The sequence below is a fragment of the Morone saxatilis genome, unplaced genomic scaffold, assembly GCF_004916995.1.
Source record: "Morone saxatilis isolate NCDOM2014 unplaced genomic scaffold, NCSU_SB_2.0 Contig19, whole genome shotgun sequence".
NCBI classification, from domain to species: Eukaryota; Metazoa; Chordata; class Actinopteri; family Moronidae; genus Morone; species Morone saxatilis.
In genome coordinates this window covers 4,295,449-4,314,602 of record NW_023339751.1, presented here as the reverse complement: position 1 = coordinate 4,314,602, position 19,154 = coordinate 4,295,449, and the positions used below count along the sequence as shown (strand labels likewise).

Below are 19,154 nucleotides of genomic sequence, written 5' to 3'. Positions count from 1 at the left end.
CCCGGTTACCTCAGTGGGTAGAGCTGGCGACCCATGTACCGAGGCTGAGTCCTTGCTGCAGCGGCCCAGGGTTCGAATCCGACCTGCGGCCCTTTCCTGCGTGTCATCCCCTCTCTCTGCCCCACTTTCCTGTCTTTCTTCAGCTGTCACTATAATAAAGGCAATAAAAGCCCCAAAAAATATACTAAAAAAAATAGTCAACAAGAGCAATTTCCAAGAAATAATTTTAATGATTCAAGCTTTTGTGTTAAAATTCTGTCAATGAACAGGTATGATAATTCTGCTTGTTTCCAATGCCAGTATGTATAGGGCAGCTCTTATCATAGGGAAAATACTAGTAATGACAGGTTCTTTAAACAAGTTAATTTGCTTTGGAAGCAAATGAAATTATCTAGACCCAAAGACTAGATTAAATGTTTTGTTAAAATGTACATACAAGTCCGTGCTGAGACACTTTCCCTCTCTCTTTCTGTCTGTGTGTGTGTGCTCCTGTTTGTGAATGCATGCATGCAGGGAACAGCAACAATCTGTTCAGCATCGACAGACAGACCGGGCTGGTGACAAGAGGCCTCAGGGCTCTGGACAGAGAAACCGGAAGCTCCCATGTGTTGGAAGTGGAAGCCTACAACAGTGACGAGGGCAGCATGAGGAGCTCCGTGAGGGTGAGAAAGAGGAGGGTAGCTGTAGGGGGATGGGGAAGATGCTGTAACATATGCAAGATTCATCCCAGTAATTCATGCTTAATGTGCAGCTTGCTGTATGTAGAATTAGTTTGTTCTTTATATTATAGAGCATGAGGATTTATACCTTTAAGGAACAACAGGCTATCTTTTAAAAATGGACAGTCGAAAAATGTGGACTTCATGGAGGATCCAGTCAGGATATGTAATATTTATGTCTTTGGTCTCATTGCCTAAAAGATAAAATGACAAAGACCTTTTCCCAAAGATTGTTTTCCTTAAAGTTGATATGTGTAGTTGATGCACACGTCTTCCCCTGCAGGTGATCATATATGTGGACGATGCCAATGACGAGGTGCCAGTGTTTACTCAGCAACAATACAACCGTCTGGGCCTTCGGGAGACCGCTGGCATTGGCACCTCTGTAATCGTGGTGCGTGCCACAGATCCTGACACTGGTGAGTCCAGTTGTTAGAGTCAGTTCTTGTTGTCGACCCTTCAGTATCAGGTTTTATTCAACCTTGTTCAAAACAGAAAGAGACATTCAGCTGACTGTGGCTTTAAGCTTTCCACTTCTGCTCTGCTGGCACAAGTCGATTGTTTGCAGGTCACCAACATTTACACTAGTGGGTGCCACTCCAATGTAGAATATAAAATCACTTAACCTATTTTTTTTTTTTACCTTGTTATGTTACAAGTGTTCACTGTAATGGGCATTTAAATCTGCACTTCTGCTCCACAGTACAGACTTCCTCTATTCACTTCCCATGATGTTAAGTCTTTCTTAGGGAACCATATGACGCATCTGGTGCTGTGACATGCATTTTCCAAAACATTAGATCTGAAACTGAAATAAACACAACAGGACTTCTGTTTGCATGTTGTAACTATAGTTTCAATGTATGTTAAAAGGTTTTATTTATTGTAAGCTTTCCCTAACAATCACCCCCCTTCTCCCTGCTCAGGTGATGGTGGAGCCGTCGCTTACGCCCTTGTGTCCGGCTCAGACCGCAAGTTTGAGGTGGATGTGAGCACTGGCTTGGTAACCACTGTGGACTACCTGGACTATGAGACCAAGACCACCTATTTGATGAATGTCTCGGCCACCGACCAGGCTACACCTTTTCACCGAGGCTTCTGCACCGTCTATGTCACTTTACTTAATGAGCTGGATGAGGCCGTGGCCTTCTTCTCTGCCGGTTATGAGGCTTCGCTGCGTGAGAACATCGCCACGGGGACAGAGGTGGTCCAGGTGCAGGCCAAGTCGGCCGACAACTTGAACCAGTTGACTTACCGTTTCGACCCTGACACGTCACCTGCAGCTCTGGCCCTCTTCAAGATAGACAGCGTCACGGTGAGTTGTGGAGGAAAGGTCACTGATGATGTGAGCACAATGTACATGCATCTTCTTTGTACACTTCAAAGACTACACCCACCTTCTGTCAAATATGTTTTATCCATTAACCACAGTGTGATTCAATAACACCTCTTCCTCTGTGATTTAAGATAGCACTCTTGTTGCTGCATGACTGTAAGCTGATCAAAGAGCTTGTTTGCTTTGAAGTCATTTGATTCCTTTGATAGATGAGAAATGGAGATTTTTTGTTGTTGATTTTTATGACACGTCAGTCTTTCTCTAGTTCTATCCGTGCTCCTCATCGGTCACACTGGGACAATTTCTATCTTGTATGGAATCTCTGTGGAGGTGGAGATGTATGCTGATATGTGTGGTCTTTCAGGGCCGTATCACAGTGACAGGCCTGCTGGACAGAGAGAGGGGAGATATGTACACCTTGACTGTTGTAGCTGATGATGGAGGACCTAAAAAGGACTCCACTGTGGTATGCTTCATTCTGAATTGTGTTCATTTATCTTTCTTTACCTGTACAACATTCTATATAACACAGTGTGTGTCATGTCTATTCTGTTATAGAAAACTTAATGGCATTCCTCTTTTATTCATTGCATCTCTCATTGGAAGTGCAGAAGGTAAGACTTGCTGTTCTTTTTGAAGGCAAAATGAAAATGTATTCATCTGCGGTATCTTAGTATTGTTATGTTCTGGTTATTGGCTTCATCTCAAAGGTAAGTATTGCATCAGTCTGGCAAGTTATGGATTGCCGGATTACATTTGATCATATGTCTTGACAGGTTTCAATCACTATTCTGGATGAGAATGACAACAGCCCAGAGTTTGACATCACATCTGATACTTCAGTGGCCGTCGCAGAAAACACAGCCATGGGGAAAAAAGTGGCAGTAGTGCTGGGAAGGGACAAAGATGCTGGATTAAATGGACTGGTGAGAATAAAGAAGAAAGATGGAAAAACACGTTCTCACTCTGAGAGATTAAAAAAAATCTCCAAAGTTTGAAGATCGTACATGTGGTACTTAAACATTACCGATCAATGTCACCTATTAGTTACCAGGCGTCAAAGCACTGAATATGACATTTACAAGTTATGTTTGACTCATTTTGGTTTATGTTCCTTTTTTATATGATATGAGTATTTTACTTCAGCAGATTACAGTACTGTAGGTCAAATGAAGCTTGCCTCAGTTTTACGTCTACTGATAGTGGTTCACTAAAGTTGCAAGCAATGCATTTTTCTCCTGACTACTATTCACACCATAGACTGCTACTCATTGTTGTTAACAGCGTTAGTTGTTTTTTGTTATTCTGCTCGTGCTAGTTTTTCTCTCCACTAGCCCAGCCCACTCCTGTCTCTCAGTTATGATTTCTTAAACTTTCTTTTTTAATGAAGAATTCAGTGGAATTTCTTGTCTGTTTGCTCTTGGTTCTGTTACGCCGTGGGGGTCTTATCTATGCTCCCTACTGATTCTTTGGCATGTGCTGTGATTTATTTAAGATTTAGAACCTGCACAGCCAAACACAACCTTTCAACTATTTATACATTATGGTCGACTTTATGATTCTAAGTGAAACAAAGCTGTTGTTATAGTGTAATATTTCCGTTCTTTCACTCTCTGTCTATCCCTTCACCTTTCTCCTTGTCTTATTCTGACTCATTACTCTCTCTCAGGTCAATTTCACTCTGGTGGCAGGCAACATGGAGGATGTTTTCAAGATCAAGACAGTGAATCACACCTATGGGGAGGTTTATGTCAATGCTCCCCTGGACAGAGAATCGGTAGACCGCTACCTACTGAAGGTCAGGCAGCAAACTGCATGTAGTTATGACATCTTTCACCACATTACAGGATCTATATGACTCATTATACATTTATGTCACAACCCTGACTCGATATCTTACCTCACCGCAAAATAATCTGATTGCGTGTTGTGTGTTATACCATAGTCACGTGATTCCCATTATTTAGGTTTTGAATGATCCAATCATATCAAAATATTATTCATGTAAATATTAATGCATACTGCATCTTATCTATTATCTACCTATGTGATTGTATGCCTTTTGTCCAAATGTATGGTTAGACTTGTACACACCGGTGCACGTGTATGTTGTTACAGGTGCGTGCCATCGATAATGGTTCACCTCCCAGACACACAGACCACTCTCTCACCATCAACATCCTGGACATCAATGACAATGCACCTGTTATTGAAAGCCAGAGGGGCTACAATGTCAGCATAAGTGAGGTAGGGATGTATTCGCACATCACATTGAGCATGATTTTCATCTTATCCTTACGTCCTTAAGATTTAAACAAATATTCGGTCACAGGTTTGTGTTTATTCTACCATGAGCAATCAATAATGATGCTTCTTTTATAATGTAAATTGCAGAATGTTGGAGGTGGTACTTCAGTCCTCCGTGTGATGGCTACCGACCGAGACATTGGTCCCAACGCCATGCTGTTTTACTACATCACTGCTGGAAACCAGGACCTGACATTCCGCATGGACCGCGTGACTGGAGAGATGGTGACACGGCCAGCCCCTCCTGACAGAGAGCGCCAGCAAGAGTACCGACTCATTGTCACTGTGGAGGACGATGGTGCGCCACCTCTTTCGGTAAGATAGGATAGGAACAGCAGCTGTAGAACATTATCTCAGCTATTTCTATCTCAACATACTACTTCATGCAGTATAACCACCCCTAGAGTGACCTCTAGGGGTGTAAATGTAATCTGATATGTTCATGGTGATTTGAATTTTTCGGATTCAGCATCTCATCTTGTTACAAAGCCCTCTTTTGATCATTGTACTATAAACAATCGTACCTGCAAGTTGTACTTTTTGTGGGGACTATGTCTACCTCCCTTAAGCCAAGATCCAGTACAAGTTAGGTATGACACATAACAAGACCTTCTGTCTTCACATAGCCCACACAGTATATTAAGTAGTCTTTGGTTGATGTTCTGTATGAGTATCAGCTGTGAATGCACAGGAAACACCTTCGTAAACAGGAAAGCCACAAGTCAAATTTCCAAAAAGAGGAACAAGACTGTTTAGCAATATCTGTAGCATCAAAAGCATATTAAAATGTGTTTGTGCACTCACAACATGAGATAGTATGTATTGTATGTGTCACATGTACATGCATTGCTTGACAGTTGCTGTTGAACTCAATGTGGCCTGAATTTTTTTTTTTTACTTTGTTCCTCTGGGTCACACAGTAAGATGTAGGTAGTACAAACTTATATAAATGCAGCTCCTGCTAATGCAACATATAAACAGCTAATGTAAGAGTGCAGAAAAGGCACTGGGGAGAGGAAATGGCTAGCAACAGGCTTCCTCTCCTATCTAGCTCTCCATCTCTTCTCATAAAACATTTGAAACAAGATACTAAGATTGTTTTATAATTTTTTCTCCTCAATCCCTCTGGTGTGCACCATCTTAGAGGCGCACATGTGGAACAACCTTGTTCCGTCTGTAATGGCTCCCTAGGCAGCAAGTGCAGCACGTCCTTCTGTAGTGATAGTTTTGGATACCTGCCAGTTTAAAGGAACAATGATTTCAAAGACAAGACACATTGGCTTTAAGGTTTAAGAGCACCATTTTATTATACAAGCTAGAACGAGGGACAAGTTAAATGCAATACGCAGAACAAACTGTGTCTATGTCTAATACAAGCTTTTTACAGTCTAAAACACAAAACATACATACAGATGCAGATCCAAATGCGCACACACACACACTTACACCAGAACACAAAATTTGTGAACACACACACACACAGGCGCATTTGAAAAGAATCTCGGTTTGATCTTGGTACTTATAAAAGTATTCAAATCTTAACATACATACACAATACCCTGTCCTAGAGAGCTGCTACACATCGCTTGGAGTTGATTTCTGCTGCTGTACACGTTTTACCTCAATATGAAAAAACAAGAGTGGTTTCCCACAATTGCTAACAATATCATTGCAATCACTTCCCATTTTCTGTCACTCTATTTACTTATTAACATCCCATTGCATGCACAAAAAAAACTAATGAACATTAATGTATACATCTCAAAAATTAAATCAAGGTACTGTACATGAAAACAAAAGAAATCTGAAAAGGATTCACAAAAACAGTGTTGAGATGGCAGTGGTTAAACTGTTTTATGAAGGTGTTTTTTTAATTACAACAATCTATTAGGCTACATTCAGGAGAAAATCAATAAAGATTTTATTCTTCAATATGTAACTGTACATGAAAAACATCCTAACTATCATCAAAAAACTTACTGCACTTTTCAGCAGTTTGTGAATATATTTAAGGCCACTGCAAAATGCTGCGTTTCTGACAATACAGGAAGGAAGGAGAGTATTTAGAGCCACAGAGCTGACAGTAAATGAGGTACCAAAGAGGGAAGAGAAAAGAAGCAGAGGTCAAGTGGAAATGATTCAGAGGAACAGTGTAATAATGCTATAAAAACAAATGACTTGTACAAGAATATTGGGACTTCTCTAATGATTGAGCCTCATTTGGTATGAAGCTACTCAAGCACTTTACTACAATGAAAGGGATGAGAGAGAGCCTTAGGTCACTTTCACACCTGTGGTTTGGTTAAAAAGAGAAAAAGATACATGTACACTTGTGTTTTAATTACACTCCATTTTGTGTCCACATGGACTGAAAGATAACCCTTTCACTGGACATTGTTTGAATTACAGACTGCACACCAGCCTAAATGAACCAAACCATACCAGTAAATGCACCATAGTTGGTAGGTGTGAAAGCCATAGAAACGTGGCACGCCTGCACATTGCGGAACCCCCACCCTTAACACTATGGGCTCTTCTCAAGCAACGGGCATCTGTTGGTCCACAAGCTATTGTCAGCGTTTTGATGGAATGTCGCACACAAACCTACCCCCCTCTCACAACACAAGTGCTCACAACCAAAACTTTGCTTTTGGCCTCCAGCTGTTGTTGCAGGTGGAAATTGTTTAAAAAAAAAAAAAACACAGTCCGTTCCCTCCTGCGGTCCAGACAATGTACAGACGACAATCTCAGCAGAGGTTATTGTGAGACAGCTGATATGGGCATCATCACTCTGGAGGCAGAGAGAAGAGGAAGAGAGTTGCAGGGCTGTCTCCAGATCAGCAGTTAGAACGATGAATGAGGTTTCAACCCCCTTTAAACCTGCATGAAGTCTGGAGACTCAGGGATGGTGTCTGGAAAAGAGAACAGTGCAGGTCAGTGAGAGCATAGAAATGATAGCAGGTAATCCACCTGTATCAACCTGCACAATTTTCACATTTTATATCTGTGTGCTGATATGTGGAAATTTAGATATGAGAGGGTTTGTACGTTTCAATGTGTACATCATGCGCAAAATTCAGATCAGAATTTATTTTTCACAACCACAAGTTGTACACTGATAGATTTCTTAGAATAAGATATGATTCACTGGAAACCCATTAAAAAAGGGAACAAAGAGGCCTCGAGTCTGGGTTGCGCCATGTTGAAGATAAGAGGGAACTGCTGTTAGTTAAATTCCACTCAGCTGAAGGTCAGCAGGCCAAAAAAGATGAAGAGGAAAGCTGAAGTGTAGCTTTTATCCATGTAACACTAAACCTCAAACCAGGCATATTGTTTGTAGATGACAGAAGGAAATGAGCTCTGGAGGGGAAAATCCACCTTGAGAAAGGTGTACGATATGGTTTGGGTTTTTCTAGGATTTTAGATTTATTAATATTTGTGTCTTTCTCTAAAGAAAAAAACCTAGCTGTAATCTGAGACACAATCAAGAAGCAGAGGTTTCAATCTGTCACTTATTGTAGCAGAGGTTTCCTTCTAGAGACAACATCAGAATTCTATTTATGCTCTATTTTCTAGCATCTCAATTAGGTCTCACTTAGTGGGGGTGGCCCAGTTTTAACTTGTTTATGCTTGTCACTTCTCACATACAGCATATTGTCAATGGAGAACCTCCAGTACAGGTTCCACTTGCCCATATTTGCACACTAAACTGTTCAAGGTCATAGAAATGATATATGTGATTTTTTAGGGTGGATTTTGTCTGGTTCTGGCCTTTCCCTATAGCGTCATAGACGGTGCTGCCAGGAAACGGGGCAATCCACCTCAGTATGCCTGGAATGTCTGCACAGGTGCCTCGGGAATCGGTAGAAAAACACTCAGGATTGAACCCCTTCACCGTAACTAATGTTTCAGTATTTCAAGTTGAGTCAGAGAGAACGACTGAAGGGGCCATTAGTGTTAAATGAGAGTGCTGATGGGTGGAGAATGACTTGTGAAGGAGGCAAGAGAAGAATTCAGATGATGACAGCATAAGGAGCTGGTTTCAGTTGTGTGGGGGAGAGAAATTAAACTCCCTACACCGAATATTTTTTCAGACTCATCAGACTCAACCCAGCTGTTATTGAATGTGAGCGTGCAATTTTGCACAAGTATGTGAGCAACCTTCCACCAACACCTCCCCCACATGCAGGATGTTTCAGAAGACGTACAGGCTTGTTTGTTCTTTGATTGCATAAGTTTTTACCATACTGACTGAACATTTTGAAATTTCCAGAACTACAACAGATGTCCTTGTGCAATACAGTTTACGTGCCACTACTTAAGTACTTTTGTACATCATTTGTGTATTGAATGGGAATGTTAAGTGACTCAGGTGTGTGCATTCAGAATGTAGTTAATAAGACATGATCTACCAATGGATGTAATGCACACTCACTCCTAAACTGAAAGGCACCCACTTAGCTATGTAAATTAAGTCCCCTGAGACTGAGATAACTCATAGTGTGCTTTCTTTGTGTTATAGTGCTGGTCAGAAAGAGACTTGAGCCAGGTTAAAGGGCAAAAGATGAACAAAATGGAGAATGGCTTAGAGGGTATGTCCCAGCCTGTGCTGAGTGATTTAATAATAAGCATCTTTAATCTGTAGATAGCTATTGTCTCCTATCCTACTGTATGTCCATTCTATCAATTGATCTGTCTTTGCGTGAACAGTGTGTGCCCTGAAGTATGAGTTGCTGTCATGTCAGGATGTATAGTTTTGTGTGTGTCCTACCTTCTACTGGGAAGAATACGTCCCCATGTGCAGGAGGAGAAAGGGGGGTTCCTGGCTCAGACAACAAGTGACGCCCTGTCTCTGAGGATTGCCTGGTCATGATCTGAGACACGGTGCGGGTCTTAATCTGTGGTGATCCCCCAAGAAACACGGGGTTTTCATGGCCATGAGGCTCACTGAACACACACACACACAGATAGACACATACACAAAAAAGAGAAGAATCCAGATGAGTAAGATGTTGCTGATATGACCCAACAAACTTCATGTGTTGCTCAAGACATTTAGATGCTTTACGTCTGTCACTTTTGTATTCAACAAATATTCAGTATATTGTGTAAAGGCAAGTAAAGACCACCAGTGTTCTGGGCATAAGTCCTTTTTGTTGTACAGTAATTCAGGTTATGTGTCCAAATTAATGTAGTAGTCCTTTATTGATGTTTTAAAGCTATATGTAGATCATTAGTAAACAAAAGTTGATAAGAATCATCAGCAGAGCTGTAACACGTTTTGGCCTAATCAGGTTGTTTTGCTGAAAAGAGCCTATTGTATAAGACATATTGTCGCCTCTACACTGTAGAATATCCATGTACACAGAATTATTATTCAAAAGAGCAGCTGTGTTTTGAAGCTGCTCTATGTAGTCAGCTGCCTGACAGACTGTGGGAAAACGTACCTGTCCATCCTCACCAGCTCTTGTGCACCTGGGAAAGAGGAAATGGGAAATGGGCCATTGTGAATGAATTGAAACAGTGGAACACCACAGATAGAGTGTGAATGTGCTTCCTACTGTGTGAAATACAGTTAATTCACCTCACTGACAGGAAATGTGTGTCAGACAAAACACTATGAGAAACTCAGTGTGAGAGATTTATATTTGACCCATAGTTTGGACATGGAAATTAATGTGTGTGCTTGTTTGTGCATATCAGTTATACATACGTCTGCTCGACTGGGCGTTCTCCCTCTGTTTGTACACAAGCACCAGGATAAGAGGCAGAGAAAGCAGAGCCAAGATGCAGGCTGCTACGGCCAAGGCCACTGGCACAGAGCCTGGGGAAGCAACAAGAGAGACTGAGTTAAATAAATGGAATAAATGGCCAGTCATCCATTGGCTATGAAGGCTTGAATAAGGTGACATACCTCCAGGTGGCGTGGGATCCCAGATAGTGCACTCTTGAGATCCATTTCTCGCTGAAAAAAAAATAGAAATACAGTTTTTCCTCACATACAGTGTATCACAATGTAGTATCTGTTTAGGTTTCTGTCTGGTTAATGCAACAGTTGTCATCCACCTGAGCATATAATATTTATGCACAAAGCCATAGACCACAAAGAGCACTCATAGACTAAATTACTTAGAATTTAGGAAACCAACATGATGATCTTGTCCTACTTAACAACTTTGCAAAAGACACTATGATTGATATAAGTTAACATCTTCCCCCGCCAGTTAACCCATCACACCCATATATTTGATGTCCTTACGTGGTGTAACTTGGAGAACAATGTGGCTGTGGGGTTTCTGCAGCAAGGTGCCGTGTTTATGATCCACCTGGATATCTTGGATCATACAGCAGTAGCGACCCTGGTCAGCGTAGGTCACATTCTGCAGAACCACCCAGAAGTCCTGCTCTGCAAATCCAAATTGCAACCCTGGCAAGCTGTGGCTGCCTTGGGAATGACCATTAGTATGACGTGGGCCCATCCGTGCCATACAGTGCTGGTCACTGTGGGGCGTGAAAAGCCAGACACGCCTCAATAAATCCGTGTTGTGCAAGGCGGTACCTCTGTGATTACACACCAGTTTGACAGTGGTACCCTCTGGACAGGTATAGTACAGGTGGGGGGCTGAAACACCCAGTGTGGAGTGAGTGTGGGACATCTCGCCTTTAGCTAGAGAGAAAAGACAAGTATGGAAGAATGTGGGTAACACATAAAACAGTTTTATCAACTTTAGAAAATTAGTAAACACACACCTATTTTTTTTATCAACTTTAGTAAACCTGATATTCTAAAGTCTGAAATCTGATATACTAAAGTTTATAAAGATTCTGTGTTATGGTTGTGGTTAGGGTTTGCCTTTCCAGGGTTTGTATGCCTGAGCAGAGTTTTTTATATAACAGGTGACAATGAAAACCAAAGGAAAGAGGAAGATCTTTAGAAGAAAAAAAAATCACATGTGAACTTTGATGGCAATGACAGCTAACAATCATATTTAGCAACTGCAACAAAACAAAGTTAAAAGAGTGAAATATAGAAGCCAATATTTAAATAATAATATAGATTATTTATGCTAATGAAGGTACATAATGATATTCCTTGCAAAATAATAGGTGTCTTTTATTTGTTTGGGTATTTACGAGAGTAAAGTTTCATAAGGGTATAACCCTAATATCAAAAGATAATATATTCAAGCAGGAAATTGCATGGTAAATCACAGTTCTATTTAAATTATTTGTTATCTTAAGTTAAATGGGATGCGGTTTCTGCCTGGTACCAACAGTCCCAAAACAAATAACCACAGTGCAAAAAACTAATTATAGCTACCAATCTCAATATGGATTTAAAGCTGAAGTCCAACTATTTGCCATGCCCTATTTCTGCACGCTACATGCTTCCTGGTTTTTGTGCATTTTTGGCTACCACTGTTTTTTTCTTGTTCTGCATATTTGTGTACTGTGGTTAGAGATAGTACATAGTCTGCTGTGGGAGTCAAATTGCCTGTTCCTCTCAGACAGCTACAGAGAGAGGGATACTAGCCAATATATACAAGACCTCATGTGACATCTCTTAAACTAGGGAAAGTGTAGAAATCTCACTTCTCTTCTGTTTAATTTCTGCATTATACACTGATTAGTGCTGTAAAATAGCCCTTTCTTTCTCAGTATAGTGTGCACTAACACCTATCTGAGCACATACCTTTTATGTACATTCAGGAAACCAAAAAGACAGCTGTGAGACGTTTCTTTACATATTGCATAAAGCGTTCTCCTTCTTGCATGCTGCCTTCAACCACATCCTGTTCTGACTTCTGTAGTGCAGGAGTGGAAAGCACGAAAAGACAAACTCTTTAATGTGCGCTCTGAATTATTATTTCATTGCAAAAACACAACAAAATAAACATATCCCCAGGCTAAGCAATGTAATGCCACTCTCTTAACCTTGCTATACATTACCACCCCCAATACAATGCCCCCACATGCCATAGTTCACACATAATGAGTGACTCCCATACAGTATATCTAGCATGTACTCTCAACTCTGTCACTCTCTAGCAGATCATAACCACCATTTGTCTGTAACTGTGGTGGTTTGTCTGTGCTTGGTTTAGCAACCAAGAATGCTGCAAAGAAGACAGGAAGGTGCATGTGATTTACACCTATGTGTGGGGGTGGACTGCACTGAAAGAGCATGCAAAGTGTGTATTGTTGCAGAGGGTCCATGGAACACATATCACCAGTCAACCTCCAAACACACACTGGTCGGTGCCAGGATTTGAGGAGTGGACTTCCTTCCTGAGTGGTCCAGGCACGCGAACACTGCACCCACTCCTCCCACTCCCTCCCCCTGTCTGGCTCCTTAATGCTTTAAATGATTTTGAAGGGCTACAGCTGCTGCACGGCTCTTTTGAGTTAAAATTTTCAAGCAGGTTGCACCTCTGTCCACGCCCCGATCAGTAATAATGTCGCTGCAGGTGTTCTCCATCTGCCGTCAAAGGCAAAACACATGCTGTTACTTCACAAATTAGAATGCAACATGCTTGAAAGTTTAAACCCATAGAGAGCAGTGGAACAGCAGCTTTGCACGATTCATTGTGGATTTAACCATGAACTAACTATTGGCTGTCTTTATCTACTACCACTACTTTACTGAGGGGGCAACACATGCAACAGTCAGGCAGAGCGTAAATGAGGAAGCACATAAATTATTTTAGTATAGTCAGAAGCGGTGTTAAGTGGTTGGTTTACCCCTCTGCTGTACGGGAAATACAGTAGCTGACCAGCCAACAACCTTTGCTGTTTGATTAGCTGTGCATGTTTGTATATTCAGAATGTGTGCATCCTGTGTAAGTGTCATAGAGTACAAGGTATGTGCCATGTTCCTGTGTGTGCGACTGAACTCCACACTAGCCATTGTGTGGTAGGAAAAGCAATAGGAAGAGCAGGGAGGGTGATTAAAGCGAAACTGTTGCCCCCACGGCTGTTCCTGCCTGCATGGTGGGACAATGGGAGGGGAAGCCCTTCTCCTCTCCTATTTCACACCCGCCCTGCCTTCCTCCCTGCCCTTCTTTTTGACAACCCCATTTGCACTAGTGGAGATGGATTTCTGGCAATGGAGTGGCAGTTTCTTTTGTAAAATGTACATGTAAGTCCAACATTTGCCTGATTGAGAGGCAGAACATGATTATTACAAGGTTACAAGCTGGGAAAATTATTCACATCAAACATTTGAGGTATGGCTTACAGACAAGACCAGACCTTTGTAAAATAGTTTCAGAGACAATGAATATGATATTTAAAGCATATTAGGTGCCAACTGGGTGGTGTTACCACAGTGTCAGCACTATCTGAGCTGTCTTGATGTGGTTGCAACCAGGTAAAAACAGACGGCAAGCTTTGCTCCGTTTGGTACAGACAGGATTTCTGTCACTTGTATACACCAGACATCTGTGTTTTGGCTCCACTATAGATCTAAGTTTCCTTCTCTGATCTCTGTTCTCAGAATCCTGATAGCCCCTCAGGGCCCAGAAACAGGCACTCTTTTGTTTTAAGCCTGAATGCCACCTGTTTAGGACATGTTGCCTCTGACAGCTTTCTTACATTCAGACAGCACAGCCCATGTGAATTAATTAAACATGTCTTCATATGTGCTTAAATTACCCCAAGTTAAACTATTTGAACTGCTACTGCGAGAGTATATTTTATTACTCTGCTGTACTGAAGAGGTGCTATAATACTAAACAGGCTCCTGAACATACCCTACTGGTAAATCTGGTATCCTTTTACTGTCATGAGTTGTCTACCTGTGTTTGTACAAAGGCTGCTCCCCCATACACACACACATCAAACTCCACCTTTTTTAACACCTACTGTAATGGTAATGATTATCCATCCCATTACAGGGTGTTAATGAAACCAACAGGAGGATCCCAGATTAGCCCCTCCACACACACACACAGGCACACGGAAAGTTTCAGCTGAAGCTCCTAGCATAACAAACAGATGAATTAAGCTTCTTTTCAGCAATAGGAAGTGTATAAATGTGACTCTACCTATGTAAAAGGAAGTGGTTATGGGTCAGTGATGTAGGTCGTCATGTTCAGGGATCCATGACATTTAATTATAGTCATCTGCTGTGTCTTTAGGTACTTTGTCATCAACTTGTTTGTTCAAGTGTAATTTGAATAAAATGTACAGCAGTCAGTCACATTCCTAATCTTCCTCTTTTTCTTCCCCTAAATGTACTTCACACACTTTTAGTAAAGTGTTGTGTAAAGACAGTTTCGTTAACATATTTACAACATTATTACAACATCCTTTCTTCATTTACCTACATCTGAAATGTAATTTTGAAAGGTGAAATGGGCATTTCTGTACTTTTGAAACATTAAACGTGCCTGGTTACATAATTTGAACAAGATTTGCAACTATTAGTTTGCCTGCTTCCTCTCTCTTTTCGGGTCCTTTCATGCTTTCACCTTTACAGTGATTTTTATAGTGTGTTTAAATTGTTCTACTGTTTCTATTATAGTTAAGATAGTTTAGCTCTTAACTGGCCAAAGCACATTAGGTTGCTGTTTTTGCTGATGTGACTAGAAGGGAAGTCAAGGCTCTATCAGTGACGGTCAATGCTGTATCCTTGGACTGTTCAGAAAATCACCCGTGTGGGAGACATGTCTTTACTAGAAACATGAAAGCAACTGGTGTTTGGGAATTTTTTTTATTTGTCATACTTGCTGCATATTAAGCATCAGATACCACAATTTCAGCTACATATGTTTAACCTTTGTGATACCCACAAAATCAAAGAAGAATACGGGAGCTCCCCCTCCTCCATTGTCTTCTTATTAATCATGCACATGCAGCATGTACCCACACATCTGCTGACTGTCTCTCTCTGGTTAGGCCTGTTCTTGTTGATGAAATCGACCGAGGAAACCATTTCTGTGTCGCTGCACCCTAATAATGATTTATTAATTTAGGACAGGGGATCAATGCATGACACAGCTCTGTCACAGGAGGAGAAAGTAGTGGGGACATAAAGAGACTAATCACATCCTGTGGAGTTTATTGACCATTTCTGACTGTGCCATTGTCCTATAGGGGGCTGAATGCTTATCTAGACTGAGAGGAAAAGAGCCACTGATTGTTGCTGTTTATCTCAAGTCATGTTTTGTGGAGGAGAAACCCATTATTGGCAGTGGCACAAACAGCTGTTTTCATCATGGGCTGAGAGGAAGGAAACTTCCAAACAAAGAAGACACAACAGGGCTGAAGGGAGGGCACTGTGGAGTCTTAAAGTTAAACTTAAGCAGAGTAGGTCTTTTATTGGAGCCTCTTGGGTTTTATAGGCATGAATGAATGAGTTAAAAAACAGGCTACTTTAGTTTGAATGGATATCTTATCTACAAATTTTAAAAAGTAAGCCTTTTTTGAACAATATACAAAGATGTTTTTGTCAGGGTCGATCAGCCTAAAGGTTCACAAACACCACTAGCTGCCTTTGACGGACTTATCCTGTGGCCTGGGATAAATCGGATAAATCCGAAAACTGATAACCTCTGGTTTCAGTGGCGTTTGAAGTGAAGCAGCCTGCGCCCAAGTAAACAGCTGCGTGTCCTGTTTCCTCCAGGTAGCCCAAACTCCAAGCAAAACCAAAAATCCTGCATTGCATTACAGATCCCATGAATACACACGGAATTTCTGTGAACATGTAATATTAACTTTTTTCAGTCGGGGGTTATAGCCTATCACTGGATGCCTAGGACACCAAACTCATCCTGCACAGGCGCACAGAGCGCACGGATTGTTTTCCCAATGTCGTTTTCTGTATGTTCTCCAGGTTGTGTACATTTCTGGATATTTTAAGACTCGTCAGTCTAAAAACGTCAACGGCCACTGTTTAATTTGCGGTTATGTTATAGAGGGTGAGTGTACAGCAGATTTACACTCCACTACATCCCATGGGAGGGGCTTTAAAACAGCTTCACACCAGATGTTCTGTCTCAAAACGACAGCAGCAACAAACTAAGTCTGAAAGGCTTTAAACTACAAAAAAACAACAACAAAAAACAGATTACCCAGAAGACAACATGCATTTAAAATAAAATAACTTCCATATCTGCAATTTGTTTTTACAAAGATGTGCGTCAAGGTCGGGAACCGCCTACACGCATTTTCTGTTATTAAAAAGATAAAATCTCCACAGCTTGACAGCAAAAGCCTTGTGAGTCTGGAAAAAGAAAAGTTTCTGTGCTGTAAAACAGAGTGAATTTACAGGCTATATTAGGCCTGTCCTATAAACTTTTGAACCCCCCCTATGTAACGTTACTCTTCAGATAGCCTACATTAAGTTCCTGTTGAAAAGGTCAATTGATGGCATGGGTGCGTTAAACAGTCAGACTAACAACCGGATTTAAGCTGTCACTTTGCGTGTGTCAAACTGACTTGAGTTGAAAGACTATTGTACTGATGTAATTCAGTCGATGGGTTTGTCACTAAAAGAAAACTGTCAACAAGTTCACACACGCCCGGAGACTTGGATGAGCCAGTTAAACAACAGGATGGATATCAGTAGGGTTTTTTTTTTTCGTGCTTACCTGCATCAATGCAAACCAGAAGAGAGCATAACCAAAGCAAGAGCTTCTTCCCCCAAAGTGATGTCCGACAGGGTAATCCCCGCTCCATGGTTGTCTGGATGTTGACTGCAGAACAGTGTGACTCAGACTGAAGTGAACTAACTCTACAGATAGCCTGTGTTAAACTTTTTTCTCCCCTCAATCTTAAATTGAACAAATTCTTTCAGCTTTATACCGAAACGCAGTGAGTTGGTTGACAGTTCCCCGTCAGTTTGCCTCCAAGATGATTTGATCTTTCTGAACTTTGTAGGGCAACCACAGCGTGATACATGCAGGCGAGGCTCCTCCCCTTACTGTCAGTCTCTCTCCTGCCTCTCTCTCTCCCTTACTCTCTGTGCCACACCCCCATACTAGTACACATAAAAACTTCTTCCACAAAGATGGAGTACATGCCAGATACATTTTACAAGGATGGATGGTCAAATTTGATTTAGCAAAGATAAAGATATTCGGTTAATGATTATAATTTTTCAAACACAAGCTGAGAAAGCCTTGAACCATAAAAGAGATTATAAAGGTGGTTTTACAGGCTGAGTAATACTACACAGGAATATGGAAGCACATAAGGTTAATTTTTTACTGGTGAAATGACGTTCAGAAATGATTTCACAACCTGCAGCTATGTATCATCTTTGGTTATGCACGCACATATCTGAATGTGTGAATTGGTAAAAAAAATAAAAAATAAAAAAAGAAATTCAAGTTTGTGAATGAGTAATAGAGCTTTGTAGCTTATTTTGTGCATGTGTAATGAAAAATTGTGCTGTGTCTGACAGAAGGGCACACACATTTTCAGTCAGCGTATGCAATACTGAAGTTGCAAGCACAAAGTTGGACCGTGTTCTTACGCTTGAGCTGACTAGCCGATCAACATCTACGGCGGCACCAACCAGGACTCTGATTCACAACAAAGACACAGAAGGTTCAGGCTAGGACAGGAGAGGCATGAAGCTGGAGAGGAATGAGAGGAAGGTCAGGCATCAGTCAGCACCCACCAGGCCTGAATGGAGCCAAACCCAGCAAGAAAACCACCTTGGTTCTGTTTTCCCTGTCGACAAACTGACCTCTGTCGGTCTCGGAGGCTGTGTTTGGTTCTGGTTTGGCCATGTTCACTGAAAACCTCCTCCACCCAGCGATCCAAAGTTTCTGTGCTAGAAGTGTCAACAGCAACACTCCCCTTCCGCTCCGAGCTCCCAGTCCGGGCAGTGTCCGCTAATAGGACCGCTAGCTGCGTGGCGAATTGAGCTAACCAGCTTACAGCAGCTACAGTTAGCAGAAGTTAGCGACTCTGGCAACAAGTAACGCTATCTGTCCATCAGGAAACTCTGTAAATCATTGAGAGTTAAGACAGAGCAGCCAGAGGACACCACAAAACCCAACACAAATTGTCCATGTCCATTAGGCTACATATGATCCAGTTTCACCAGAATCTGTGAATAAAGTTGTTATTGCATAGTAATCAGTGAGGCCTGGTCCCCAGAAACACAAAATGGTATACGCAACTAGAAAGCACTACAACCTTTTAACCCTCGATTGGACAGTTTGACTTTCTGTGATCGGATGGTGAGTGGGCAACGTACTGATTGTCTAGTCAGCTCGAGCGTAAAAACAAGGTCAAAATGGATGCTTGTCAGAATATTCCTGTACACATTATGACACATTCATGAACTTGAATTTGTGAGAAAATGTTTGTTGGTTTGTTTTTTTCCAAATTTGCACATTATGATACGTTCATTTCCTTCCACACATGAGCAGTGCACTTTATTATGTGTTTTGGATAGTATAGCCTAATATATGGCTGCATGGTTACACATTATTCACATAACAATGAAAAATGAAAGTTTCTGTGATGTTTGGATAACCTGTTGTGTCTTTATCTGTAATTGTTTGTCATCTTTTGCTCTGAAACATACACACTCACACACAATCACACATCACAATATTGTGTAACTGATAGGCTACAGCCTGAGGGTGCAAGTTGGTTGGTCCACCTTTATAGTCGCACTGGGAGGGGAACTGGGAGGGAAACTACAAGGTCAGACTGGTGGAGCAGGAATTAGCTAAAAACAACCTTTATTCCACATAGTGATACTTTTACTTTGCACTAGAACGTTTCAGTTTGAGTAGTAGTTTCTTTCAGGATGCACTACTTATCTACAC

At 41.3% G+C, this 19,154-nt stretch overlaps 2 protein-coding genes across 3 annotated transcripts in view; one reads left to right on the top strand and one right to left on the bottom strand.

Annotated features, from left to right (window-relative positions):
• Positions 1–19,154, top strand: part of cdh23 (cadherin-related 23) — a 160,986-nt gene that overhangs the window by 124,004 nt on the left and 17,828 nt on the right. For both annotated transcript variants that reach the window (XM_035663405.1, XM_035663404.1), the window contains 9 exons: positions 514–662; positions 1,003–1,138; positions 1,646–2,034; positions 2,420–2,521; positions 2,667–2,669; positions 2,832–2,981; positions 3,725–3,853; positions 4,174–4,302; positions 4,450–4,677. In XM_035663405.1, coding sequence (XP_035519298.1) covers positions 514–662; positions 1,003–1,138; positions 1,646–2,034; positions 2,420–2,521; positions 2,667–2,669; positions 2,832–2,981; positions 3,725–3,853; positions 4,174–4,302; positions 4,450–4,677 — 1,415 coding nt within the window. The remainder of the gene's footprint in view (positions 1–513; positions 663–1,002; positions 1,139–1,645; positions 2,035–2,419; positions 2,522–2,666; positions 2,670–2,831; positions 2,982–3,724; positions 3,854–4,173; positions 4,303–4,449; positions 4,678–19,154) is intronic.
• Positions 5,644–17,252, bottom strand: vsir (V-set immunoregulatory receptor). Its single transcript, XM_035663406.1, has 7 exons — positions 16,956–17,252; positions 10,622–11,029; positions 10,277–10,327; positions 10,076–10,186; positions 9,810–9,837; positions 9,134–9,309; positions 5,644–7,274 (listed from the first exon to the last, which is right to left on the bottom strand). The coding sequence occupies exons 1-7, from the start codon at positions 17,041–17,043 to the stop codon at positions 7,237–7,239; spliced, it is 900 nt and encodes a 299-aa protein (XP_035519299.1). The 5' UTR covers positions 17,044–17,252; the 3' UTR covers positions 5,644–7,236.

Excerpts from the sequence above, each read along its gene's own strand:
- vsir (XM_035663406.1), bottom strand. The coding sequence starts at position 17,043 with ATGGAGCGGGGATTACCCTGTCGGACATCACTTTGGGGGAAGAAGCTC. Across the intron at positions 10,328-10,621 it reads TGTTCTCCAAGTTACACCAC|CGAGAAATGGATCTCAAGAG; the intron begins GTAAGGACATCA and ends TTTTTTTTTCAG. Across the intron at positions 9,310-9,809 it reads GAGCTGGTGAGGATGGACAG|TGAGCCTCATGGCCATGAAA; the intron begins GTACGTTTTCCC and ends GTGTGTGTTCAG.